Source organism: Rousettus aegyptiacus, unplaced genomic scaffold, assembly GCF_014176215.1.
Source record: "Rousettus aegyptiacus isolate mRouAeg1 unplaced genomic scaffold, mRouAeg1.p scaffold_m13_p_15, whole genome shotgun sequence".
Lineage (NCBI taxonomy): Eukaryota > Metazoa > Chordata > Mammalia > Chiroptera > Pteropodidae > Rousettus > Rousettus aegyptiacus.
This window is the reverse complement of record NW_023416290.1, coordinates 15,893,669-15,921,552: the sequence shown is the minus strand read 5'-3', so window position 1 is coordinate 15,921,552 and position 27,884 is coordinate 15,893,669. Positions and strand designations below refer to the sequence as shown.

General features: G+C 37.3%; 1 protein-coding gene across 6 annotated transcripts in view; it reads right to left on the bottom strand.

The window, feature by feature from the left end:
* The window catches only part of TOX (thymocyte selection associated high mobility group box), a 279,705-nt gene that overhangs the window by 101,745 nt on the left and 150,076 nt on the right, over positions 1-27,884 (bottom strand). For all 6 annotated transcript variants that reach the window (XM_016120466.2, XM_016120471.2, XM_016120472.2 and 3 more), the window contains exon 3: positions 18,259-18,501. In XM_016120466.2, the coding sequence (XP_015975952.1) occupies positions 18,259-18,501 (243 nt within the window). The remainder of the gene's footprint in view (positions 1-18,258; positions 18,502-27,884) is intronic.

Genomic DNA, 27,884 nt, shown 5'->3' with positions numbered 1-27,884 from the left:
AGAAGCAATGAAGTAGGATGGGAAGAACCTGGGGACTGTAAGGAGAGGTTGGCCTAGTTCCGGCTCTGGTAGCTGTATAAATATAGGCAATCCTGAACACATCTAATGATTCACTTGATCGTGTTGAGGAATGAAGAATTTTTCCGAGTGATTCACGTAATTTCTAGCTCAAATCTCCAATTCTGTGATTGTCTCTCTAAGACTAACACTGCAAATAGGTAGAATTTCCACTTGTTCTTGCCATGTCTTTTTCAGAGAAGGCCTATGGAAATCTCTAATCACTGCCCACTCTACATTTACAGAAATTATCTAGTTAGAGCATAGTTCTCACTCAAAGGCATTTTTTCTCTCAGAAGTCATTTGGCAATGTCTGGGCATGGGGTGCTACTGGCATTTAGTGGACAGAGGTCAGGGCTAACATCGGCAATGATGCAAAAGATAGTATGGCCCTCCCCAACAAAGAATTATTCAGCCAAAATGTCAATAGTGCAGGGGTTAACGATCCCTGATCTAAATAGTAAGTTAGATGATAACTTATCTGTGAGAAGTTATTTTCTTGCACTTATAATAGTTCTGGGAACAGAGAAAGAGCTCAATATATGTTTGTTAGAACAACAACAAAAAAGTTATATATTTTAAAATTATCTGATATTGCCAGCTCATTAATTATGCTTTTGAAGCAAGATTGTGAAGATCTCTCTAAAAATGCATCTATGACTCATAATGGATGACACATGGGCTGACTTATTACATGAAATGTCCAGTCATTTATTAGGACATATTCAGTCTTGTATTAAAACAAGGAGTCAAGACAGGAAACAAGAACCACGAAGTGCCATTTGTTAGGGTCATACCAAGCAGAATGTCAAAAGGAAACAGCCTGGGAGCTAAGGATTCCCCACCACTTCTTAAAGGTGTGAAGCTATATTTAATTTTTTTAAAAATTATTGGTACATTAAATGATACAGAATGGTAATTTTTGAACTTGAATTGCTTTCAAACAATATCCAGTAGATGTTCTAACCAAGATAGAAATGGACAAAGTCTAAATTTCATAAACAATTCTTTAAAACATAAATCTATATGACAATTTCCCAAAGCCCAAATTGTTACCTATAGTTAAAGAATGTTATCAAAAAGAACATTAGAATGTATTTGGTGTTAAGATCCAGAAAAATTAAATGACTTGCCAGTCTCTTACAGTTACACTCTCAACATCTCTAATAATTCCAAAATAAGTGTTGATATCACCATATGACGAATGTTTTTTTCCTAACTAGATTCCTGGAGGCAGAAATTGGCAAGAAAAAGAAAAGTCTCCAACCTCTTTTCAGACCTTCTCTATACATACATTTTGCAAATATTTATGCAAATTATTTTCCAGTCTACTAGATCTCATCAAAACTTTTTAACATAAAATTTTTATAATTGTTTTTCAAAATTAGGTCTTCAAAGTGCCACCCAATATGTCTTGGACTCAAATCTCTTAAAGAAGTTATGTTTCAATTTTCAAAGCCATTTTACTATATATATATGTAATTTTTTTTTTATCTTAATGCTCATACTGGAAAAGTATGCTGTAAGTTTAATTAACCACATAGCTTTCATTATTATGTTGTTACATTATCTATACCTCCCTCAGATTTTATCATTTTGGGGGACTATAATCAGATAACTTGGGGTGGGAAGAATTCTGTGCTACTCTCTTGGTTCCTAATTCTCCCTCTCTGCTGGATTAGAGAATGCTGTAGCCCGACACCAGCTAAGGCATTTGAGCTGGGAATAATAGCTGTTCTTAGCTTAGGATCTTCCTAAATGAAGAAACCATATAACTGTAAATTATCAATGGAATAATTCATATATATCAATCTCCCTGATGTCCCATTTATTTCTGTATGCTCCTGGGATGGTCCTGACTCAGTGCTTTACTAATTTGAGGTTCCTAGGATTAAAGTTTAGGAGAGAAGAGCAAGAAAGGAAGGCAAAGGCAAGATATAAAATATATTTTAATCATAAATTAGCATAGTTATATAGTTAAAGAGTATATGTTTCTGTGGTACGTGTGCATAAATGCATGTATACACATGGATACACACACCAAACTCCTCCACCTGCTCCTATGGAATCCCTGTTATATTACAATTAACTTTCTTAGCATCTTCATTTTCTTAATGACTTCTTTAATCTATTAGACACGATGCTGAATATATATATGCATTCATGAGACAACTACCAAGTGAATACCAACTATGACATCTCTTCCAGATGCATGAGAAAGAGAACAAATCAGACAGCCAAGGTTCTACCACTCAGGAAATGAGAGGCAGTGGGAGGAAAATAATCAACTAGTTCAATAAACTAGATAGTTCAGATACTGATAATGCTAATATTTATTCATTTCTTTCCATATGCACTTTAGAGTGTTAACTCATTTCATAAAACATGGTGATGTGCTGGGGAGTGAGGTGGGGGCAGTGACAATTTAGACTAATATTTCAGAGAAGTGACACTTGAACTGAGAATTGAATGTGAAGAGTAGAGGCAAGAGTATCCTTAACACTGCAAAAGTCTTTGGGTGGGAGTTGGGTGACAGACACCAGTGTGACTGTAGCTTATTAGAGGCAGAATAGTGTGACTTTTCTATTCACTGATTCTTGTGTGAAGAATGTATAATGGAGGGACAAGAGTTGGGTGAGGAGGCCACTTAGGATACCATTACTATAATCCAATAGATGATGGGGCTTTGGAGTAGTAAAGAAAAAATTATGCGGTAGATTCCAAATATACTTTGGAGTCAATTCGCTCAAGACTTGCTCAGAGATTGGATGCTTGGAATTATGGGAAAAGAAGAACCAAGAATGAATCATAGGTTTTTGGACTGAGCATGTGGGGTGAACAGTGATTCAATTCACATAATGACCACTCAGTGAAACTCCTTCGTTCCAAAACATCTTCCCCACTTCTCTCTGTTGATAATCAGTCGTTTCTTGAGAGCCTGTTCAAATGTTACCTCTATTAAGTAGCTTTTCCTGATTCTTCATGTCATCTTAAAACTCTTTTATAATAAATACCATGCTTTGAAATGTTGCGTGACTTTTAAAGTATATACCTCACTTGTTTTACTGGACACTCGAGGGCATAAAACTTTTGCATCTTCTTCATCAACATTCACAGTATCCCATTTGAGGCCTAATCATTGTTAGTTATCTGCTTCACTCTCAGACTGTTGATTTGAATGATGAATTATGTGGTAATTCAACATATTGTAAATACCTGATACCACCTAATTATTCTAAAACTCAAGGCTTGTGTATATGAATGTAACACAAAAAGAAAAAAAAGGTTCCATTTTGGAACCTGTCAGATTCCATGAAGCACTAAGGTAATAATCTTCTGATACTGAATCCAACTGAAAAGCAAAGGTCCTTTTGAGCTCTGTCTGCAATTAGGAAATAGATAATTGAAGATCGTAGTATATTAAACATCCTGCTTTTTTTTACATTTTTTGTATTGTAATCGTGTGATTTTCCACTGACATATGAAGTTGCAATAGATGTAAGAAGAAGGGATTTCCAAATTCTACAGTATGTGTTAAAGTTGTTCTCACCTCTATATTTTTATACTAAGCAGAAGTAGAGAGGGTTTGAAATGAAACTCCCTGATAACTGTCAGTAGGATAACTGTCTTGAACACTCATATGAGTGGTAAAGACAAAGTATCCATTACTAGGTTTATTCCTTGTCAAAACATTTGTTTGCTATCTCATGGACATATCTAATCACTTCTCATTTCATACATTTTATGTCTGAGGAGCATCTTCTTCACAACTGGGACCAAGACCCCTTTGGGCAGAGTGCGGCCTTGTATTCATGGAGATGCTTATCCAATAAACTGTAGTAAGGAGAATCCACTATTTTATGCATCGTAAAGTTGTCATTGAGGTGCCCGAGGAATACTTTTCATGAGCCATGATTTGGCATTTGTCTCCCAATAGATATTTGATATTTTCTCATTGGTAATATATTTTTCTCAACATTTCAATAGATTGCCCAGGGAGAGTTAATTCCTGATTTCTCCTTTTTTTCTGGCCTCTGTAGGAAACAATATATTGTAGTCATTTCTTTTCTCTTTCTTTCTTTGTGTTTTTTTTGGAATAATGTCACATTTTGCAAACTTCATCGCATATAATCATTAAAGATGAGATGAGGCACAGCTTAACTCCTCCTCGCCCTTGCTATTGAGCTCTTTACTGGCAAGAAGCATCCTCTAGATTTTACACATGGAGTCACAGCCACAGCCCAGGCCACTTGACCAGGTATATCTTTCACCGTAACACTGGAGCTTTCAATGGCAATTCTGATGAGGATTTAAGATAAACTCAAACTCTCCATTGGGTAACCATGCTCTTAAGCCTCAGAGAATTAGACTCTATCGTTTTTAATTTTAAAAGGCCAACATTTTAAATGAATATGGATAAGAAAGCATAGCATTACATGTTATACTAGTAATAAACAATATAAAAATTTGATTGTTTTTGTAAAACTTCACATGAGAATAAGAAAATTGCAACATTAGGGAAATGGGCATTCATCGCCTGTTTATAAGTTACTGTGTATGAGCACCTGTGATGATTGGCTTGTTCGTACTGCCTCATTTAATCCCCCCTGTACGAAGAGGAAAGACAGCACACTAACCGTTATCTCCATCTCACAAATGGGAAACAGCTGACATACCCTGTGCCGGGTCCAGCCACTAGGAAGGGCCCATCTTCCTAATCACCACATACAAATGGGAACTTTGGACCCGATGCGGTCATGTTGGGGATTCCCTGCCCTCAGACGTCCCTGACTTCTACATTCTTTCCATCGTGCCAGTGAAACACACCAGCATTGCACTATATGCTTTAAATTACCTTGTGCTCTGAGAAGTAACTCTTTGCTACACCACATTTAAGGGATAGTTCTTCCATCATTTATGCCACCTAACGCTGAGGAGCCATTTCATTGTGCACTGACTATTCCAAACAGGCAAAAATAATACGTCCCTCCCCACTGCTGTGGACACTGGTGTACTATGCGTTAAAGCCCCTTCGTCCATTTAACCACCCTGGTAGACTCATCCTAGACCACCAGATCCTGTTTGGGAGTCCCTACACAGGCAGTTGAGTGCCTGGTTTAACTCAGATTGTGAATCACTATCAAAATCTCACTAGGAACTGACATGTTCAAACCCTCCAGCTCCTCTCCAAGATAACCAAGCACAGCAATTGCTTGTAGCTAACTTTCCTGCCAGTTTCTGGTCCCATGAGGGGATCTCCAAAGCCCTGCTCTCAGGGGCTGGGACATTCCATAGGCTGAGTGAGAAGAAGGAGGCCATTGTCATGAAGAGCTCTGAAAGCCACACTCTGGCTCCACCATCTTTCAGGGACCGGCACTCTCATTGGTACTCCGATGTTTATCAGGGAGGTCCCTGAGCTCGTAGGGGATCTGAACATGATGCTCATATGGGACTAGGCCTTTCAAGATGCTTCTGTGACCCTGGCCACATTAATTCATCATTAATGAACAGAAATGAAGAAAACTTGGTTGAAGTTTATTCACAAGTCACTGTCTATTTCTCTGGCTTTTATCAATTCCATGTCACATAGAATATTCAAATATTTATGGAGAGACAAATTGATATAAACCCATCAGGAAAAGTAGCAGGAATTTAATAAAGAGAAGGAAAGATTTCTAGTTAATTTCGGATCTGCTATCCTTGGCAAGATGCCCAGAAATTTTCCTCCTTTTATTTATAAAATAATTTAAATATCTTTGGACTTTTAAAAGTAAATTTTGTATACTAATAATGGAGGGGAAAAAATAGCTTGAAGTTGGCCGATTCATGGCAAATGGCAGGTCACCCACCTCCTGGTCGTTTAAGGCAGAGCTGCACAAATCCTTGTCTGCTGGGACAGCCTGTTGCTACCTGAGGAGGTCATACTTTGTTTCTTGCAGGACAGTTAATAATTTACATTATAGGAGTTTAGGCAAATAGCTAGCATTTTTTATTAGCTGAAATGCTAATTTATTCAACACAGTGACTAGAGAATGTACTTAAACTGTTAAGTACTAGAAATGTGAATCTGGTAAATATTATCATCGTCATTTTTTTTTTTCTTTTACAGTCAAGGAAACTGAGTTGGAGAGATCCAGCAATTTGTCAGTCACCCAGCCAGCTTATTCTTTTTTCACTGAACTGTATGATCTCCTTTTTCCTCTACTCGGTCCTCTGATTATTATTATTTTAGCAATGTAAAAATAATGAAAGTGAGTTTATTTTGTTAAAATAAAAAAGAAGGCAGAATTGCAAATGTTGCCTGGACTGGCATGACCAGCGTGAGCTGTGACGGCACCAAGTCCGCCAGGACACACTCCATGGGGGAAGGGAGAGGACAAACAGCTCGATTAAGACTTTCAATGAAAAGTTTTGGAGTCCACGCTGAGTATGAGGTACAGCCCCTGACTCACCAGAAATGCAGAGGTGACAAGCACCAGGTCTGCCCACTTCGCCACCTACCAGCTGTTCCCTTATGTAACCCCCGTGGCCTCCTGGGTAAGATAGAGATTACACCACGCTCTCCTGGTGACTGTGGGGATTAAGAAGCAAACTCTGTAAACCTGTGTGTGGCTGGGTTCTGGCAAGAGTAAGTGTTCAATAAATACTGACATCGTTGTTCTTAGAACGTTCCATGGCACACGGACACTAGTAACTAGATAAGGAATGACAGACTGTGCAAGGAGATCCCAGACAAGCTGCTGTGGTGGATAATAAAACAGCTGACATGAAGCACACTGTCTGCTTCTGCTCCAGGGCTTCACATGTGCAGATCCATCGATCCTCATTACCAACGGGAGAGGTTCGAGGTAAGATGTGGGAGAGTGAGGCACAGAGAGGTAAAGTCACTTGCCCTCAGGCACATGCAGCCAGTGAGGGGCTTGCAAGGTCCAAGTCCAGGCCGCCTCACCACAGAACCAGCCGGTGTACCGGCCATCACACCCCTTCTCAAGACCCTGCCGTTGGCCAGTTTCTGCTGGTGACCACCACACTCCTGGACAGCTGAAGGAGGGTACCAGATTTGACAACTTGATCTTATGTGGTCTCACATTTTCCACGTGTTTTATCTATGTAACCCTCGTCTTCCCAAGAGAACAGTCAGCTTCTTGATTCTAACATTTACTACATATAAACCCATCAGAACTGAGGCACAGCGAAGACACACAAGAAACGCACTATGAGTGGAGTGAAATGTACAGCGAATCACAGCTTCAGAAAACGCTGTGTCTGCTGTTTGCTGGGAAACGCGGGCTAGCCTCCTGTGCTGCTCTAATTAGAAATGAAGCTGCTTCGGGGAAAGCAAACACAACCACAGCAATAAGAAAGTACCCCAGGCAACACAGTAGGTGTTAACCAAAGGTCCCAATTTGTATCTGCCCAGTGCAGGGATAGCCTTTACTGGCCATTGATACTCTCACAGTGGGATAAGAGTCCCAGACACATAAACACAATCAACACGTGTGTAGTTGCATATGTTTATACAGAGGGATACATAGATATAGATGTGAACGACATACTTTTATTCCATGTGCATAACTCTTACGTGGTCAGGCCTGACTAGTCTCCTCTCCCTGTTAATTGCTCAAGAGCTATAAGATATGCGTATCTCACAATAGAAAGAAAATGTTTTTAAATGCTAACGGTTTTGTTTATATTTTGATAGCCATTATAATGAACCTTTATAAATCTACCATCTTAAGAATTGAAGAGGAACTTATATTTCATCCAGGGCATTTTCAAATTTCACAATGTGTGAAGTATGGTCTTATTGCAAATTAGTAAACCATTATTTATGTCTTCTCATTAGTAGCGAATGTGATTAAATATTCAATGCATATAAAAATGTGAAAAATATAATAGTGTAATATATTTGGGGGTTGAATAATTTTTAATAAAAGACAATCAAGATTTTGATTAAAAAAACTCCTTACATGTTAAAGAATATGATATTCTTAATAATACTTTTCAAATGTAGCACATTTTGAAAAAGTTTCTTGCCTATCAAAAATAGAATTAGTATCCTGAATTACAAAAAAGGAGTTTAATCCTCCTTCTGTCAAATAATACTTAGACTTCTCTGGGGAATTTGTACAATCCATTAAATTTTGTTATTATATATTTATCAAAATGCTAAATATATCATTAGGTGAAGGGAAAAAATACCTGTTCTCTGGATGATTGTGGCATTTGTGATATTTTAAGTGATCCAAAAAAAGAAAGTTGAATCTAATATTTTAATGACTGTACCAAATGGTCAAAGTCTTCATGCCTTTTCTCCAATGAAGTGTGTGTTGCTTTTGGCAGAAAGAAGTATATAAATGGCTAATATAAAAAGATAAATATTATGTTCTTGCAGGTAATGCTTGTCCACATAAGAGAACTCAGAACTTTCAAACTGGAAAAAAACCGAAATGGAAAAAAAAAAAAAAAACCCTAAAACCTGCTCTTAAAATGTTCCCGTATGCTCTAGATAAGAATAGTTAATGAATAATGAAGGAAGTGGTGTCATGAAGTGAGACTGGTTCATTGTTCTCCTGAACTGCATTTTCGACTAATTCTCCTATGACTCCATGACTAAATGGGTTTATAATGCAACATTTTAATGTTAATAATCTATTTGCACAAATCAAGCAAACGGCAAGTCAAAGACTGAATCATTTTCTATTAATACAACAACAAAAAAATCAACGCAGGTCATATACGCCAGTGTTTAATAGACATTAATTCTCCACGTTGCTCATCCTGCCCCCAAGATTTTGGGGGACTAGGCAAAAATATATTTCTTTAGAGGTCTTATAATTTTACTGATAATTTTTTTTCTGTAAAAATAACTGCTCAAAAAATGAAAGTAGTCATCTAAAAAAAGATCAACTATGCACGATAACTAATTGTCACATATGTCAATTTAATAGTGGTATGGGTTAGGAATAATTTGTAGTAAGTTAAGTATTATGGCTACAATATTAGATGTAGGTTTAGCTATGTTGAAAGTATTCTAGCAGGCTAATTTAGACCTCATGATACAGAACATTATACTTTTTTGGAAACTGGAATATTGGCATCATTTTAGAAGACTACACACTGCTTACAGAGTCAGGATAAAAAGCAACTACAATCTTGTACTGTCTGGGGAAAATATAAAGGTTTCAGTGGGGACAAATTTCTCCCATTTGATCAGAAATAGTTATCAAGGTCCTACTATGTGCTGTGCACTGCTTATAATATTGTTATCAACCATTTCCACATAAGAGTCTTGACAACAAAACCAAAAGCACTCAGGACGCCTCGGTCCTCTCTTCTGTAAAAAGCTTACCAGGCAAAGTGAGAGAGAACAAGAAACTTTCCTTTTCGCGGGGATGTCCCGAGTACGAAGGCGGAAAGGAGAGAGAGAGCAAGAGCAAGGGGCGTGGTATTTGGCCAGACCTGATTTTCGGTCAGAGCTGGATACATGAAGTGTTATCATGAATATTTAGGGTCGAGGGATGAGGATGGCATATTCTCTGGACCCAAAGTGAGGAGAGGAAGTAGCCAATGAACAGGGAGTTGGAGAAGGGGCTGGGGAAGGGCCACAGACAGGAAGCACACAGTCAGATGGAGCCAGGTGTGCGATTTCTCTGCGGAATGGGCTTCTGTTTTTACTTGCTGTTTATTCTTCCCGCTCCCAACACTTTTTCGTACAGGTTCTATGCTTCTTTTCCCAAACTCCCCCTCAACACTTCAGGAAACATTTTATTAACAATTTGGAGGTTATAGCTAGTGACTGGGCCTGGGGACTCTGTGACTGACGGTCCTGGTTAGGATCTGTTTGTCCAAGGACGGTTATAAGTACATAACTATATATTTCTTCCCTCTCTTTGTTTGCTAAGGACTATTTAAATAATGGATAGCTAAGCAGAAAAAAAAAAAAGATGACTTTTGAAAAATAACATGATGATGGCCTTCCCAGATGTTTGCCTTTAGGACGTGAAATGAGTTATACAGAAACAAGATGGTGAATTGCCGGCTGGATACCAATACAGCAAGGAACGCACCGTGGGAGTGATCGATGGGTCAAAAATTAAATATGTCAGCAATCAATGATGCTATTAAAGAGCCTATCATAAAATGTCCATGTGGGGCAGGAGAATTATTTTAAAAATTTAGAAGTTAATCTGCGACCTCAGGCTCTATCTGGAGATCCACCTCCCATTGTAGCCAGCATTCCTTAAGATCACAAATTAAAAAAAAAAAAAAAAAAGTTAATTTGATTTAAAAATTGAAAAATATGACCTTTGAGGAAAGATTAAAAGAATCGGGGTTATTTGGGCCAGGTAAAACACAACTGCAGGATTGACTTAATAAATGTCAGATACTTGAATCCACTGTTCTCCGAGCATTGAGACGTCTGAGGCAGACAAAGTAGACTGAAATTGCAGTAAGAGACTTTAGTTTAACTTTAATAAGGAACTTCCTGGAAGAAATCTAAATCTCTTACTGCAATTTAACTTAATGTTACAAGGTTAATTAAACACAAACAGGCTACCAAGGAAAGCTGTGGAATCTTGGCTCTTAGATAGAAAACCACATATCTTAAATGGTTTAAGTTTACCCCTGCCTGGAATTAAGAGACTGAATTGAATGACTCCCAGAGTTTGCTTACAGTATATTATATAACTGGTTTTATAGCTTTTTAACTTCTTCCGTGCATGGGCGAGGCACACATCCATATGAACTCCAGGGTTGAATAAAAAGTACAACAAGCCCTATACACAAAGTGAATCTTGAGTTTTCTTACTTGGCATAAGAAAGGAAAAGTGTTATTTTTAAATTGGCTCCTTTCCTGAACACTATTAAGGAGAACTCTAGTTTGGAAAAAATATTTTATTACGGCACTAAAAGATAGTCCCAAATCATTAACATACTGAGTCCATTGAACTACTTATCAATGCCACATTCAAAGTAGTCTGTTTTGAGCAAAGAAAGAGCTTAAGTAGAGCTTAACAACTAACCACAAACAACGCTTATTTTTGGCCTTATTAGGAATTTGACATTAAAAAGACCCAACCCAAACCACACACTTTATTATATATGGTCAAAAATAAGAACAAAAAACCAGCCCATGTATTCACAGTACTGAAGTGGTTTAATATATTGCTCTCATGTGCTGCCATATTCAAAAAAAAAAAAATAATTTGTGAAGAAAACAGGCTGTAATTGCTAAACATTTGATGAATTGTGGCATACTGCTAAATAATTATTCTTCATCTTTTTCCTTCTGTCAAAGTGGGCAAGTAATTTCTTTTTATTGCTTCCCCCCCTATTTTTTAAAGAAAGAAACAAACCACGGTGACATCCATTCCCTTTTAAACTAATGCTTCTATTCTTTCATATCTAAATGGGACTGACATCATCAGCTCTTTCGTGTCCTGAAAGATATTTAGCTCTAGTCCACTGTTCCATACTTTGTGCATTACATGAAATAAAATATCTCAAGATTTTGAAAATATTTATTTTAAAAATAGCAATCGAATTGCCTGTAATCACATTTTCTGCTTGGCTTTGAAAGCTACATTATTCAATATGCCAGTGGTCCTTTCCATAATGGCAACGTATTAGAAATTCATGCTGCTCTAATACATCTGACTTCCTTGATGTAACAGCACTCCCTATAGACCCAGAAGAACATTTCTGCTTCAGTCTTGTCCGTCCTGCTCTTACTGAAGTGATGGTTGTCAAAACAGTTGTACAGCGGCCTTTGAATGCAGAGTGTGCCATGACTGAATGCTAAAAATGATGACAAATCTGAGTACATACATTATGCTTGCTTTTGTTGCCTGGAAAAATAAACCCCCCAATTTTATTGCTTTTAACGTCTTTTTTCCATTTTAAACTCCAGAACTGAAAATTTGAAGCATTCAAAGAAATTGAAATCTCTTTTGTTGCTTTTTTTATTGTAAATTTTCTATAATGTATCATTAAGAACCACACTCTACAAAAAGCCCAGGTCCTAAATGAATCCTTTCTGTGAGGCCATTCTAAAACTTTGCACAGTTTTTCTTTGTATGAAAGAGCTTCTGTTGACTGCACAAAGAACAAGCAATCGCCACATATATGCCAGGCAGAGAGGCTTGGATGACTTTATACAAGGTTGTATTTTGCCTTCCACCAATCCATGATTAAACGAGCAGTGAATGAACCAGAGTGCAGAGAAAAAGGAGAGGCTCTTGATTTCAGTTTGCAGGAATCAAAGGATTTTTCTGAAACCATGAATTCTTAATACAGACATTTTCTTATTCTACCTTTCTCCCAAAATAGTTCCGTAGTTTCTTTTAAAAAACATGAAAACACCATCCGTTCTCACAAAGCCACGTCACTTTCCTCTTACTGGCAGAATAACATTTTCCGCCCCAAAGAAATGTTCTGCTCAACAGATTTAAATATTTTAATAACTGATTAGGCTTTGGGGGCGCAGGTAAAACACTGAGAAAGTTGAAGCAATGGCAGGAAAAATTACTAAGTAACTAAGGTGACAAGTTGAGTGAGTCGTGAGTTTGGATCACAACTGTGTGGTAGATAGAGAATGAATCACAGGAAAATGCTAGCCCTGGGAAGAATCTCAGAGGTCAACTACTCTTGTGGTTTTCCATTTTCTTGGGGGAACAGAATCCTTTGCTCAAGGGAACTTTTATAAGAAATGTGGATGAGTAGATGAATTAGCTCCATGCCCCTCTGGCTGACTCCTGGATCCCTCTGGCTCTGAGAAGTTCAATTTGGAGCCACTCATCTAGCCCAATCCCCACCTGGGGTTACAGACAGGGTGCAATGACTCGCTTGTGGCTAGCACGCTTATCCTAGGCAGGGCCCGGGCTACTAGACTCTCTTTCCAGTGCTCTAACCAGACTCCATTCTTTGATTAATAATTCGCTATCAAAATAACTCAAAGAAATTTCGAGAAAATGGAACTTTTGCATATTGGGTCAAGAATGGCTGTTTAATTTAGACCTAGAGAAACAGATTTAATGGGCACTTACTCGACAGTATATATACTAATTGAAAGTCTACCCTGTTTTATAGCCTGGTCTTGGAAAATAGGGACTTTAAAAAAAATGGAATATTTTAAAGTGCCAAAAATCTAAGCTCTTGCAGGAGTCTCGACTGGCTAGTAACACAAAATGGCACAGGCAAAAATATACAAAAAAGGATCTGGGGGGAGATTTGGGAAGGAAGAAATTTCGCCATACGGATGCTTCACTCCCATATATGTTTATGTTAAACCGTACAAGGCAATCTAGATATTCTACCCTGGTGACCTTTTCCTCAGAAAGGGATTTCCACTGAATATACCTAGCGACCACTGCATGACAGGCACAACTTTACAGATACTAACTACTGTACGTTATGGAATTAAATTTCTTATTATACCCATTGATGGATAAGGAAACTGAGGCCTAGAAAGTTTAAGTTGCTCAATGTCATTGCTGGTAAGTGGCAGTGCCAGGATTTGAACTGGGGCAGTCTAGCCCAAAGGTGTGAGTTTTAATTACAATGGTTTATGAGGACACTCAGTAAAAGGTAAAGACTTTGGTTAATAGGCTCATTGCTATCTTTTTTTTTTTTTTTTTGTGTGACAGATGTGAAGAAGATTAAGGATTAGAGTATAAATAACTCTTTTGGAAAATCATCTCTCTCATGAATTTTAACTTCTCCAAAAGAGTCATAGAAGCTTGTTTTTCATATTTTATTTAAAAACTTATATAACGTTTCCTATGTGCCAACCACTAGTCTAAGCAATTCTTAAATCTTCATTTAACCCTATAAGAACTATTATTATCTTTGTGTTTTAGATAAGGAAGCTGAGGTATTTACTGACTGAGCCACTGAGCAATTCACTTAGCTACTTTGATCTTCTATTTTCCATTTGTAAAATTGGGATAATAATACTCATTCAGATATTGATTTCGAACTACGGACTAAATTTTTTATCTCTAATATATTAGACATTTGTAGGAAACACTTGTAGTCAGTGAAATTATATCACATGTTCCCAGGGAAAATAAGAGACAAGAACATTTACCTTTAAAATAAAATATCAGAAGAGTTTATATATTACATATAATTTATATTATATAAAATAGTAATATCACATATAATGATGTATATGTACTAAACATCACAATAACCTCTAAAATATATATAATGCCTAAATGAGAACTAAAATGTTTTCACCTCTGTGATCTAATCAAATTCTAAAATTCCATCATGTGAAAATACGAACACAAGATGCCATATTAGAAGCCAAAGGCTCAGCTTAAATAACATTGAAAAGCTTTTGGAAAATAAAATTGGAAAGAGTTGAGCCCGTATAGAAAGCTGCCTAAGGTGGCTTGTACTTAGAGGGTTTAAAAATTTATAGCAAGTTCATTATTTATCTACAAGCATTAGCTTTCATTAGTTGCTTCCATATTGCAGGTGACTTTGACAAAACTCAAAAAGAGCTCTGTCACTTCCAGGTGGGCAGCATGTGCATCTTGATTTCTGTAGCCATTATGTCCTTGTCTATATGAGCATTGATGACCTAACTTGTGCACTATTCATAAATATATTTCAACCACCGACAAACCAATCAAGAGTCGGTCGTTAAATTTTGTGATCACATCAGGCATGAGCAAGTTGCTCAGGAAAGAAGTTTAGCCAGGTTTTACAAGGAAGTGTGAAGGGAGCATCTTATAGTGCTAAATTTTGTTTCAAAGAAAATAATCCCTTGGTGCTTTTTAAATGTAAAACATGCTGATGATATAAAGTTGTTCATCTTTAGATTCACGTACAGTTGGGAATGACGTGAAAATGCTCAGCAGCCCATCCTTCTGTCCTAACTGTCCCCACCCTGGGTATCTCTTCACACTCCCTGCCTGAGCGACGACGACCTCAGACTTTCCACACCTCCAGTTTCTTAACACTGCTCTCCAGCCAGGCAGTTGCCAAAAGGATTTTTCTATGACACTGCTTTCTTAATGCTTCTGCCTTGAGAGAAAACAGCCAATGATTTTTTAGAATCCATTATATCAAGCCTGCAGTCCTTGGATTGGTTTTTGAAGCCTTTGGTCAAATCTCTCAACTTAAAACCTCCAGTTCCAATGCTTTTCAAATGCTCTCCAATATGCCTTTTCTCTTCTCTCTATTTGTCTAAATCAAAACTGTCTTTCAAGCCCTGATTGCAGTCCTATCTTTTCCACTGAGTTTTATAAACTACCCAAATCAGATTACTATAATCTCTTTCAACTAGAAATTCCTACTGGGTTCACGGCCAGTAAAACTGAATTGAGCACTTTGTTTGGTCTCTCTGATTGCTTCATATCTCATTCTAGTTGTTTCCTACTTGTTTATATATATTTTTTCCTCCCATAGTTTAGAAGCTCCTGAAGGATAGTGACTATGTCTTATCAATCATTTGAGGCCTTTTGAACATTTAGACCACGGTAAGCACAAAATGTACATACTGATGAATGGCATTCTGGATACATGACAGCTCAAAATGAGAAGCGAACAATCAAGAGGCTCCTTGTTTCTCAAAGGAATCGATAGGCTCCAATAAAGTTTGTTAGATTTCTATTGCAACTTCAAAGTGTATCAAACTCTGGGTCTTAGAATCCAGACAGAGATCCAAGCCTTGAAACAGAATTCTTAAAAATAAATTTAATCTCCATATCTGCTTTCTCCAAGACCACTCTGGCTTTAAAAAATGAGTTTAACATAGATTTAATGTTAGAATTAACATCGTTAACTAGACCTATGCCATCCAATATTGTAGCCACTAGATACATGTGGCTACTTTAAACATAAAGTAATTAAAATGTAATAAAATACAAATTAGCTGTTCATTCACACTAGCCACATTTAAAGCATTCAATAGCCAATGACTACTATCACAGGACAATATGGATAAAAGAAAAGTCACTGTCACAGGAAGTTCCCTTGAGTAGTGCTGAAGCTTATCCAAAGCCTCGCCAAGACTTGTGTTATTTCTTGGACTAGTTTTTTTTATCTACAGCATAAAATCCTAGGACCAGTATTATGAGTAGGCAAAGTTGACGCCCATCTCCAAATGTAGTTTGAGAGGTCGGGAGGAAAGCTCACCATCCTATGAATAACCCTGCTAGATTCACCTTAGATTGGCAAATTACAGCTTCATTCTACTAGTGTTGGCCAATCAGGGCCCCTCCACTGTGTACAGTGGTAAAAATTCCAAGGTAAATGCCGCACTGAAGAAAAAATACCGAAGTTCGGTTTTTGACAGTCATTTGGGTGGGAACGGCATAAAGAAATTCGATGAGCTGAAGCTCCTGAGAGGCGAAGGGGAAAGCATAGTGGAGGAAGGGTCTAGAAAATGGTGAGTTTCACAAGTCCAGTGAACAGGTACAGAGTCCTGAACGCCTTTCGAGAATGGATTGCCGTGGATAGAAAATCTGGGAAAATCCCAGACACATATTTATTGAAATTGGACAAGCATCACTTAAAGAGTGAATGGTGTGTCGAGACGGTCATAGAAATGCTAAAAAGACAAATAATATTTTTTGAAAGTTTGGAGACTTAAACTGTATAATTGAATATCTCATTATCCTTCCTATAGCCCAACTCCATTCACACTATGAGGAAGAAGCATAGTGAACAAAACTGGTATTTTATATACTGTACACTCTCTTCCTCTTCTTCTTAGTGAATGGTGGTGTCTATAAAGTCATGACCTTAATGCCTTATTGTTTCATAACTGGGTCTGAATGTTAGCCCCTAAGAAGAATAGGCTGTGTGTTTTTTAAGGTAACTACTTTTAAGTGCATTATTTAGATTTGCACATTTAGTTTATTTGTGAAAAAAAAAAATCATTTTATGTTTTTTGAAGTCAGAATTAATACTCAGGATAAATCTGTACAAGTGGACTATAACATAAAATACTGTGACAACAGTGCTGAGTTTTCTGCTACTGTTAGTACCGAGAACGAGTTCTCCCCTCTTGGCCGCCCAGCTAGCTGCCAGTTCTTAAGAGGACCTATACAGTATCATGGCATTAGGTTCTAGGATTCACTCCCTAAAAGCTGTGGGGTTTCTTTTGACTCTCCTCCCCAACCCCCCACTTTATGTCCACAATTAGCAGAAATACCTTCCTGTCATTCAAGTTAGAGATACATTCCCAAATGACTTAGATAAGGGGTAATATGAAATGCTTTCCTATCAGAACCAACATAATACAAATAATTTAATCAATTTGTTAATTGTGACTATGCCAACACTCTTCAGTGGCTTACAAAAATGACAAGAAAGTTAGTTGGACTGTTAAATGATTGAACAATGGAAGCCAAAGAGTGCTAATTAACAGTCACTGTTCACCTGGGAGAGAGTTTTCTGACAAGGTAAGAAGCTCTACTCTTAGCCATATACTACTGGAAATATTGTTTACTACTTGAGATGTAGACAGAGAAATTAAGTTTTTAGATGACATAAAAATCAGAAGGAAAGATTTTATGATAAGTCAGTGTTTCTCAAGCATGGGATGCTCATTATAAATACAGAGTTCTGGACTCTCTAGGTAGGGACTGGAAACTTAATACTTGCTGGTTTTCTTGGTGATACACCCACACTAAATTTGAGAAGTGTAAAACATTAGAAGGTTCTTAGCGATGACAGGTCCAAGAGACTGAAGCACATTAGTGGAGATATATTTTGATCATCGGCATCCAAAATAAAAATGAAAAGTGTTTACTTGCTTTTCTATGATGTAAGTTTGTGGAATCTGAGACGGCAAATGGGGGCAGAAACCAAGTTTAATAGTGCTTCCTGTTCAGAAGATGCGAGGGTCTTGCTTTGCGGTGAGGAACCCTAACTATACTAGATGAAAAGTGGCACCATTTATGATAATTTTTAATCTGATGGCTAGTAAGATAGTTTGACTTTATGAGAGGACAGTCGGTGTCAAATAGTATTTAGTACTTTGGGTTATAAATATGAGTGGTCAAACATGTAATTAATTGACTTTACCTAGACTTAAATATAAAATGAAAAGATGCTTTGGGATTTTACAGGACATAGGGAGAACATTCTCCATAGCCGAAAACTTATGCCCAGTCTTATGCCTAATCTCATAATGCCACATTATTACAATTCATGACAAATGGGCAATCAGATTCTTACCACAGAAATGGAGTTCGTAAGCAGTGCCCCATCCTGGCCCAGCATATTGGAGACGGTGATTTCAGGTAGGTCCATGTTTTGTGGATGAAACGGAAGCAGGCCGTTATGGTTCATTGGGTGACACAGGGAGTGGTAACCAGTTTCCACCTCGTTCAGGTGCACCAGCGAGTGGTCGGGGAGGGACGGAGGAGTGATTGGTGGAATGTTGAAGTCTTCACTTTCCAGGCTGGGTCCAGGGTAGGACTGCAAAAACGAGAGTGATATTAGTGCAAATTATTGCCTTCTCCATCATGAACAAACACACATGACCCCTTCGGATATTATTACAAGCAGCATTATGGACTTGGAAAAGGCATTTCAAACACTTAGATTATCCTGCTGCAATTTCACTACGATGCACGGAAGAAAATTGCCTCCGAGGCATACCCACTTCTTATACAAAGAGTGCTTCCATAGGCAGTTTTATTTTCCAAGAAGCTGAACTCAAACAGATTTCAAAAGTCCCATTACAATTTTCCAGAGTTTTAATTTAGCTGAATATGTTTTTCATAAGAATTGTAGGGAAGGAAGGCAATTTATAAAATTAATGTTTGATCAAACATGTTTCATATGACTCCCTATTGCTCTGATCTTGAGATGTAATAAAATGAATTCCAGAACTTGTGGGGCAATTTGCTTTTGGGTTTTGAAAACCTGCATGCTCACAACTGACAAAAAGAAAGTAATTAGTAAAAAAATAACAAGCATGTTGCATAAGTGTGGTTGCAGAGAAAATCTGATATATGAAAAAAAGGCCATTAAAAGCTATTTCTATTGCAAAGATTATACCATCAAAATAAAACTAAAGGTTGTTTTCTTGATTTCTGATTATTCCCATTTATTTGAGTCCCCTAAAAATTAACACATAGTTTTAATAAATATTATAGTCATTTCAATTCAGTTCAGCCAATTTTGAAAGGCAAAATAACACTAATATTATTATAATACTAATTCAGGAATAAAAGTCAATCGGTGAAATAAATAACATACGTGTGACATTTTCTTTTAGAAAGTAACTTTAGATAAAAGAGGAAGAGAAGAACAAAGAAGGAAGGAAAGATTATAATGAGAAAACTATTTAAAAACAGAACATAGTAAACATTGAGACTATAAAGAGGAACTGAATAATAAAATATTGTTATAAATTAATATCAAGACACAGTGTGACCTTTAGCTCTCCTTTATAGAGCAGGTATCCTACTATGAAAGGAAGCAATTTTGGTCCAGATAATTCTCACAAAGCCTGTCTTTTAAATTAAGCGAGTCTTCATAGCGTTTGAGTGCGTGGCTAACAAGGACTCACTTGTCTAACAGCACAGCGCCTGCTGAAGTGTGCAAGATGTGAAATGAGCAGGCAGAGGGTAGGAGCCAAAAAAAGTAGTGTAAGGTATTCATTGGGTGTTCAGCCAATAAGCTTCATGCTCCTGAGTCCAAGCGCCTGGGGTTATTTTTTCCAGATGGCGTCTATTTGTCTAACAGAAAGAAAATCTTCAAGTTGCACTTGCTAAATGTTGTACAGCTTTTGATATATTTGTTTAGGTGCTGTCAGAAGACATGATGAAATGAAGAGCTACTTGGAACATCTGGAATTCAGACCTGGTCACACAGAGGCACGTGTGGGTTAGAGACTGAGGATGTATGAAGGAAAGATTTGCTTAATCTGCAGATCATTTTTCTTAAATATCTAAAGTTCTGCTAAAAAAAAAAATCATCAGCCCTAAAAGTTCAATCACCAGTTACCAAATTTTACTGCTTACAGTATATATCTCTTGTGTGAAAAATATATTAGTGTTCGGTGTCGAAATTAAAGTTTGATTAAATTCTCACTTGTTTCATATATTTTAGACCTTCGGTGAAGTAAGGAAGTGGGAGAGAGAGGAAGCATGTTTATTAATGTTGATTTTATATAAAGCACTGTATTGACTCCTTTGACTATGTGTCTTAATTGAATCCTTACAATAATCCTTTGTGTAGCTATTATTACCCTGATTTCCTGAAGGGAATATTGAAACTCAGAAGTTAAATACCTGCACTCGCCTGATAAACAATCAGCTCCGTACATATGAGGGATGAATATATGAAGGAGGAAGGCATTTTTATTGCTGTGATACTTATGTAAGTATTTTAGCTGGTACTATTTTATTAGGTGGAGTGATACAAAGTTGCCAATACCCAACTGTTTCTGATGAACAAAATTTCATAATTTAAGAATTAGTATTAACACTAATATCAGGTATTTCCTTGTCCAAAATTCCACCCTAGTGCTCATCCCATTAAAATAAAATATTTACTAAGGACAATGGGATTTTTAAATCTGAGTGAGTAACCACTGAGGAGTCAATCCCATGCCCTCGGAGGACCTGTGGGGCTGGGTTCCAGTGTAGGATGCTGAAGAACAGATATGGACCTTCTCTTATCACCCTGTATAGTGCCTTTCACCTCACCCAGACATTTTCCAGGGTCTGAGCCATGCAACTTCCCTTCTCCCCAAGGAACAATAAAAGTCAGTGGTAGCCATCTATACAAATGGAGAGAAAGTATTTAGGGATAGTGGTATGGAATTCAAGCCAATACTTATTTTATCTTGGATCTTCACCATGTTAAAGAAAAGTAAATTGGAAATGAAGAAACATGTAAAGTGGTTTGCTCTAAACCATAGCCAATCTGCAGGATTCATATGATTCAAAGAACTTAAAATCATATTACAGCTACATAATCAGATTCTCCTTGATCTTAAGCTACTCATTGGTCCTTGATACAGGAGAGTCTCATCATATTGCTGGTGCTGGGATATGCCATACACTGTGCATCCCTGTGTGTCCAGGAAGCAGGAGCCAAGGGTCATGTAATGTGAGTTAGAGTTGGCTATACAATCACAATACTTGGCTAATTCTACTATATATGAACTTCTCAGGGCCATAAGAGGACTGTGGAAACATTAAAGTAGTAATTTCAAAATACAGTATCGTCATCCTCAAGAGAATAATTTTATTGTCCTAAATAATAGATTCAGTGACTATTTCAAGTAATTTTCTTAAAACCTTACTGTTAGAATTTGCATTTTTAGCCTATAAAGTGCTATACTTTCCTCTGATGAGAAGGATATAGATTTTGATCTGGTTGAGAAGACTCAAAATTATTTTTTAGTGACTGATAACAATGGCCACAGAGCATGTTGGGAAGAATTGAGACTTTGGAGCCCAGTAGGAAGGGCCTGCATCCAGGTTTTCTGAAGCATTTATTAGCGTAAATTCTGGAGTAAGTTTCTTACTCCTGGTGAACTTCAGTTTCAAAACCTACTTCATGGGGTTCTTATGTGCAATTAAAACAAAAACATAAGCTAGGTAGAGAGCCTAATAATATAGGTCTGCCACAAAGAAAGCTCTCGATAAATGATTAAATGGGTTTATACATGCTATGGGTTATGTCCAAGAAAACAAACAACCATGGATGGAGAGAGAACGTGAGAGAATTTAGACACCATTATAAAGGCATTTATAAAGGCATTTCAGTATACTTGCCATTGATCAGATCTCACACTGAAGCAAAGTATAGCCCCATCCATACATAATACATTAATTTAATTGCTCCCCATAAGTAGCTAAGATAAAGTTTCTCCTTTATTTGAAAGGGATTAAATTCTATTTTTAAAATTAACGAACAAAAAGGTAGTGGAAAATGGTGAATAGGAGAAGGATCTAAAGAGCTCAGATGACAATGGCTTCACATGCAAAGTGCCACAACTCTTCTTTATCCAAGAACTCTGGTGGCAGACCCACAACAGGCTGATGAGTTCCTGACAGTTCCACTCCTACCGACCCAGGCAAAACTTTGCAACAAAATCTACAGTTTCTAACATACTGTCTTATGTCCATAGGAAGGCATCTTCTCTGGGAGATTCTTGGCAAGGAGATCACATTGCTAATCAGATGGATCATTTTTCAGACTAGAATCAAGAGACTGGGTTAGGAAAGTAACAGAGAATCCTTCCGATCTGTTTTGATTTGATCTGTTTGCAAACTTTTCCAGCCATTTGACTAAAGCCATTGTCCTTCTCCAGGTCCAACCTTCTCCACCTCCTCACTTTTGTGAAAAAGGAAAGCGAATTCCTCACCTGATTTCTGGAAGATCTCATTCCCTGTCTTTTAAATCACATACTCACATTCCTTTATAATCATATTGTTTTACATATTTCATGATCAGGGCATCCTGTTTACATTATTTTCTCCTTCTGCATTCCACATTTACTTTTGCTACAGCTCGCTCTTATTTTTTATTCTTATTCTACACTGTTACATCTGGAAATGGTATGTTAATTAGGCTGATTTTTTTTTTTTTTGACTACAGAGAATTCATGTTTTCATACTGTCTAGATAGAGTGTTAATATATGCTGACCAGGAACAAACAATGGGAAATATGGTCTTTGCCTTTTCTTCTCTTTTTGAAATCTAGTTTCTCCATCTGTGGGTCGCTGTCCACATATTGCAATCATTATGCAGAACACTCAATCTTTGGTGACAAGAAGTCCCATAACTCAGAAGAATTCAAAAAAATATCATCTTGTACATATCTCTAAATTATGTGATGGCTTCATGCAATCATGCATACACTAAAAATATGGCTATGGTTATAACATTGTAAAATATGTTCCTCATATAGCTCTTTATTCGAAAGATAAATAAATAGAACTGCCATCAAACGTATACAGAATGCCTTAATTTTTAATCTGTAACATAATTCCTAAAAGTTGCTTCATAGAAAAATACCAATGTTTAAACATATTTCATCTTCTATTATTGAAAATTCTTGTTGCATGATTTAAATAACTGAACAGAAGTCAAAGTAAACCGAGTTCATTAGAAAAATAATAAACTTCCTCTATATGTCTTCAGAAGTTAAGATATTGTATATAATGGTGATTTCTCTCAAAAGAGTTTAAACAGCATCAACATTATCTCTTATTTCTTTCAAGAAGACCTTCAGAAGTAGATATTTCTCAGATTCTTTTGTCTCTGCATGAACAAGGGTTGATAGCTTGAGACTGTAATGTATTACTGTGGAAAGCTTCAGTCTGTTACATAAATCATCTTAACACTCAGTAAGAACTGTCCAACAGTGCCATTGAAGTGCTCAAGCCAATGATCCTGCAAACAATTTTTTTGTCTTTTTTCACATGTTAGACAATAGCAATAAATCATCTTCATTTAAAAACATACAATGTACTAATTTTTTAGGCAACAGTTATCAAAATGTAATTTTTGATAGAAAATACATTTATTTTATTTGTGCTCATTAATTTTTGTAGCCTGTGTTGAGTAAAGACAATGAGTACCTCATTTACCAGTGGCATTTGTTGTATACCTACTATGTGTAAGTGTGATTTGAGATACAAAGGATTATAAAGGAAGTGAATCAGGAGAGATATAAATATTTAGACTCCCAAAAAAGTACATGTTTAAAGTGTCAGGCTTAGTAATATCAGAGTGTAAATGAAAGAGAAATTATTTGAAGCTGGGATGAAGAAGGGATCGTTATAAGCAGATTTACTCTGATATAGGACCTGAAGATCAGACACTTCTACCATGATGCAATAAGTGATCAAGGGAGGACTAGAAAATTGACAAACGAGCACATCTAGGTAATGCATCAAGGAGGTTCAACAGCAAGGTCAGGTCTTCAATCTATAAAAAAAACTTCAAGGGCAAGATTGGTCCTACCAATCAAAACATACTTTAGGGTACTGGGCTCAATGCAAGCATCTACTGGGTCTTGTTTTTATTGGGTATGGTTTTCTATAATCGAAAAACCAGTGAGCTAGGCCTGAATGAGACCTAACAAGAGGGTCACCCCGAAGCCACCCCAGAGCATATCTGACACTGGCTCTTCCTAGGGCCAAGACTGGGTGAGCTTGGACCTGTGAGGTAGGGCTAATAGGCTGCAGCTTTAAGTATTCAGGGGTACTGGGGCTATGAGCCAAACACTCTCACATCAGGGGTGGATGGGGCAGGGTAGTCCAACAGTCTCTGTGAATCATGTTGGTGCCAGGGCCACCTCTCCAGGGGCTTCAGAAAAGTCCTTGCATTTCTTCTGCCATAATTAAAGATACTGAAATGGGGAAGAGGTTTGTTTCCTCTCAGACTGTTTGCAGACCTATGTGAATCTCTGAGCTGTATTTTTAAGGGACAACTTAAAACCAAGTGTTGTGTGCAGTTGTCATGAGGACCATCTCTTTGGCTAAAAACAAACAAACAAACAAATAAGCTTCTGAAAAACAAATAATCTACTCCTTCCCTTCCATAACCCACAACCCACACGCAGATAATTCAGGATAGTAGATTGAAGTGCAGGGGCTACTTCTGAAACTCTAGTGGGGGCCTATAGATGTTGTTCGGGTAAGGGTCAGCATTCCATATTCAGTGTTTAAGAGGGTTTATTAAAACATTTAAATGTAATTGTTCAGTATACAATTTTTGTGTACAAATGCAGTTTATATTATTTTTTAGTTTTCTAGGTGTTTTCATTTCTTTCATTGAATTCATATATTCTGGGATTTACTTCTACATTTTTTGCTTCATTTTATAAATAATTCATGTTAACCAGAAAAAGAAAGATATGAAAAAAAACTCTTTTAATCCAACCATGCGGGAAAAACAAAAACAAACAAACAAAACCCCTCCACCACACTATTAAAATGTGTATCTTTCAAGGGTTTTGTAATCTGTATTTGCTATTTTGTTTTGGGCTTCCGTTTTTGTTTTTAATAACAAAAGTGAGAGTCTAGAGTTCTGATTTTGGAGCTAGAAATGCTACATTCAAATCTCAACTCATCTTTTAGTAAATGTAGTTATTTAATTCCTTGAAGCCTCAGTTCCCAAATCTGTAAAATAGGAAAGTTAATAGTATGCAATTCATTAAGGGTATATCAGGATTAAATGAGGGAATGTAAATAATTTGAATAATATACTGGCTCATAATAGAATCAATAAATGTTAGCTACATCGTTACTGTTATTCTATCATATAATGTAATCTGGTCACTTAAAATGGATCGTGAATAATTTTCCATGCCAATAAACAGCATCTACATAATTGTCTAAGTGGCTGCACATTACATAATCATGTGCACATTCTATAATTTATTCTATTTGTCCTCTACTATCAAATATTTAGGGTGTTTCTGATTTTTCTCTGTTACGAAACACACTGTTATAAACAGCCTTATGTATATTTTTCTTTAAGATAATGTTCTAGAATTCTATATTTATGCTCAAATGGAATCACAGACTATTTGCTCCAGAGAATACCTCAGAAACAATCTCCCCACTTTACAGATGAGAAAAGTGAGGTCCAAAGAGGTTAAATGATTTGCTTGTATTTAGAGAACTAGTTGGGCAGAGGGGAAACCCATAGCATTAGTCCAAAGATTTTTTTTTTTTTTACATTTAATAATGGAATGCAATGCATTAGGTTTTAATATAAAATTTAAAAATATGTAAGGCCTTTGAGCCTTAATAAATTTTTTAAAAAATCTGAGTTAAGTTGATTTTCGCTTATGATCGGGTCCTATTTGCTATATTATATGCAGACAGCCGGTGCGGAGCTGAACATTCAGTGTCGGCCTATTTTCATAGGTATATATTTTATACGTAAACTTAAAAACACATGCTACAAGTACACATGGCCATTCTTTTCATTTTTGCCTGCTGTGTAGAAATCAGTAAATGTTGGGTACGTAAACTCACATTCTTTACAGAGATAAGCAGATGGCCTGGGCTCTTGGTTTGGCTCCTCCCTCAATCAAGGGGGCCAGAAAAAGGAAAGAGAGGCTCCTGTTTCTACACATCATACTCTGACATACAATTCTTCCTGTCCCCCCTCCCCGCCCCCACCCCAGGAAATCACTTACTAGGAAACAATCTCAAGTGGATCCCTAGATATTTGAAGATCATCTCACTCCCTAAAGTCTTTGCTACAAAGAAAGCTTACACTGAAGAGGAGCCAAAGATGGGGACATGGAAGGAAAAAAAAACGTTGAACAATTGGAGACAATTTCCTCACTTCGATGAAGATAAAACCCATCCTCCTTCATTTATCCAGCGGTGGGATCCCCGGGGGAGAGTGGTGGGAAGGGTGGGCAACCTTCTATAAAAAGACCTCCCGTATTTGTTTTCCTTCTGGAGGAGAAAAGGAAGAGTGCCAAGGGGTGGGAAAAGAGTCCCGGACCCAGACAAGAAAAGAAGTGAGAATACGGAGGAAACGGGACGGCAGTGACGGCAAAGGCTGGAAAAAAAAAAGAATCATCGTTCTGAACAGAAGCCAAGGACTGCAAAGGAACACCTCACCTGGTACAGCTTTTGTGTGTGTGTGAACAGAAATAAAATCACTGCTTTTGTAGGTAAAAGATGCTTAAATATCTGCAATTTCATTTGGTTCAACCTAATGTCTTCAGAGTATTTCCCCACATGCAACGCACTGAGGTCATCTCAATACTAACAAGGGCTGAGGTTGTTAGTACGTCAACTTTTGACTTTAAAGTCCTAAAATAAAATGAAGCCTGGCTGACAAAGGGCAGAGTCTGATTTGGGCATCAGGCCTTCCCAAGACAGAATCCTAGCTCTATTCGCAGTTTTTGATGTTTGGCCAATCACTCTACCTCTCTCGCCCTTGCTGAATTACTGTAAGAATTAAGTGAGATAATGTATGCAAAGTCTTTGCTTAGTTCCTTACCAGACACAAGTAGCTGCCAAATGACAGCTCTTATTATTATTATGGCTCTAATTCATTCACTACATGTTAGTAGGGGAGTGCTGATCTAAACTTCCAGTCGAGCAGAAGCTTCCTACTGAAACTTACCATCATGTCGACAAGGAATAAGTTTAACTGAAGTCAGAGCATAAGAAAGAAATGGCATTGTACTCAGTACAGATGAGTCCAGGGTACCCCTAAAGGTGAATTCTATGCAAGGCTGCTGGCCCTGCCCCGTTCCCTCAATCTTATTGCCTGTCCCCAAGCCCCATTCGTTCAAGGCCTGTCCACTTCGTGAGTTCAGAAAATAACAACACACAGTAGGCTTAGTGATTCTTGAGGGAGGGCCTTCTCCTGCAGTGCTGGGAGGCCCAGTCACACACACAAAAGCTTCATTACTGGTTTCTAATTGTGACTGTGAGAGCCCTTGAGAGTTTCATACCAAGCTATTCCATTTGTATAATGTGACGCTGGAACTCAGAAGTTCCTTGTTAGACGCTGCTAGCAAAAATATCAATTTTCATAATTTATAAAGAGCAAAGAATGTATGGAGAACATTTTCCAAGACAGCCACCAATTACTTTCAAACTATTAGAATTATAGTTATAAATTTTATATCCAAACTGCATAGATCAGAAAAAAAAACAGGAGAAAAAAAAATGTATGGATATAGATGAAGATTAAACTGAAACCCTCTGTGTTTCTGGGAAGTCTAGCTAAATCTGTTCCCAAAGCAAGGAACTTCAACTGCAAAGGGAAACTTGACAGTTTTTTAAAGGTGTTTGAGGTGATGGGTGAGGATGTGAAGAAGGAGGTCTTAGAAGAGATATGGGTGGGCGGAA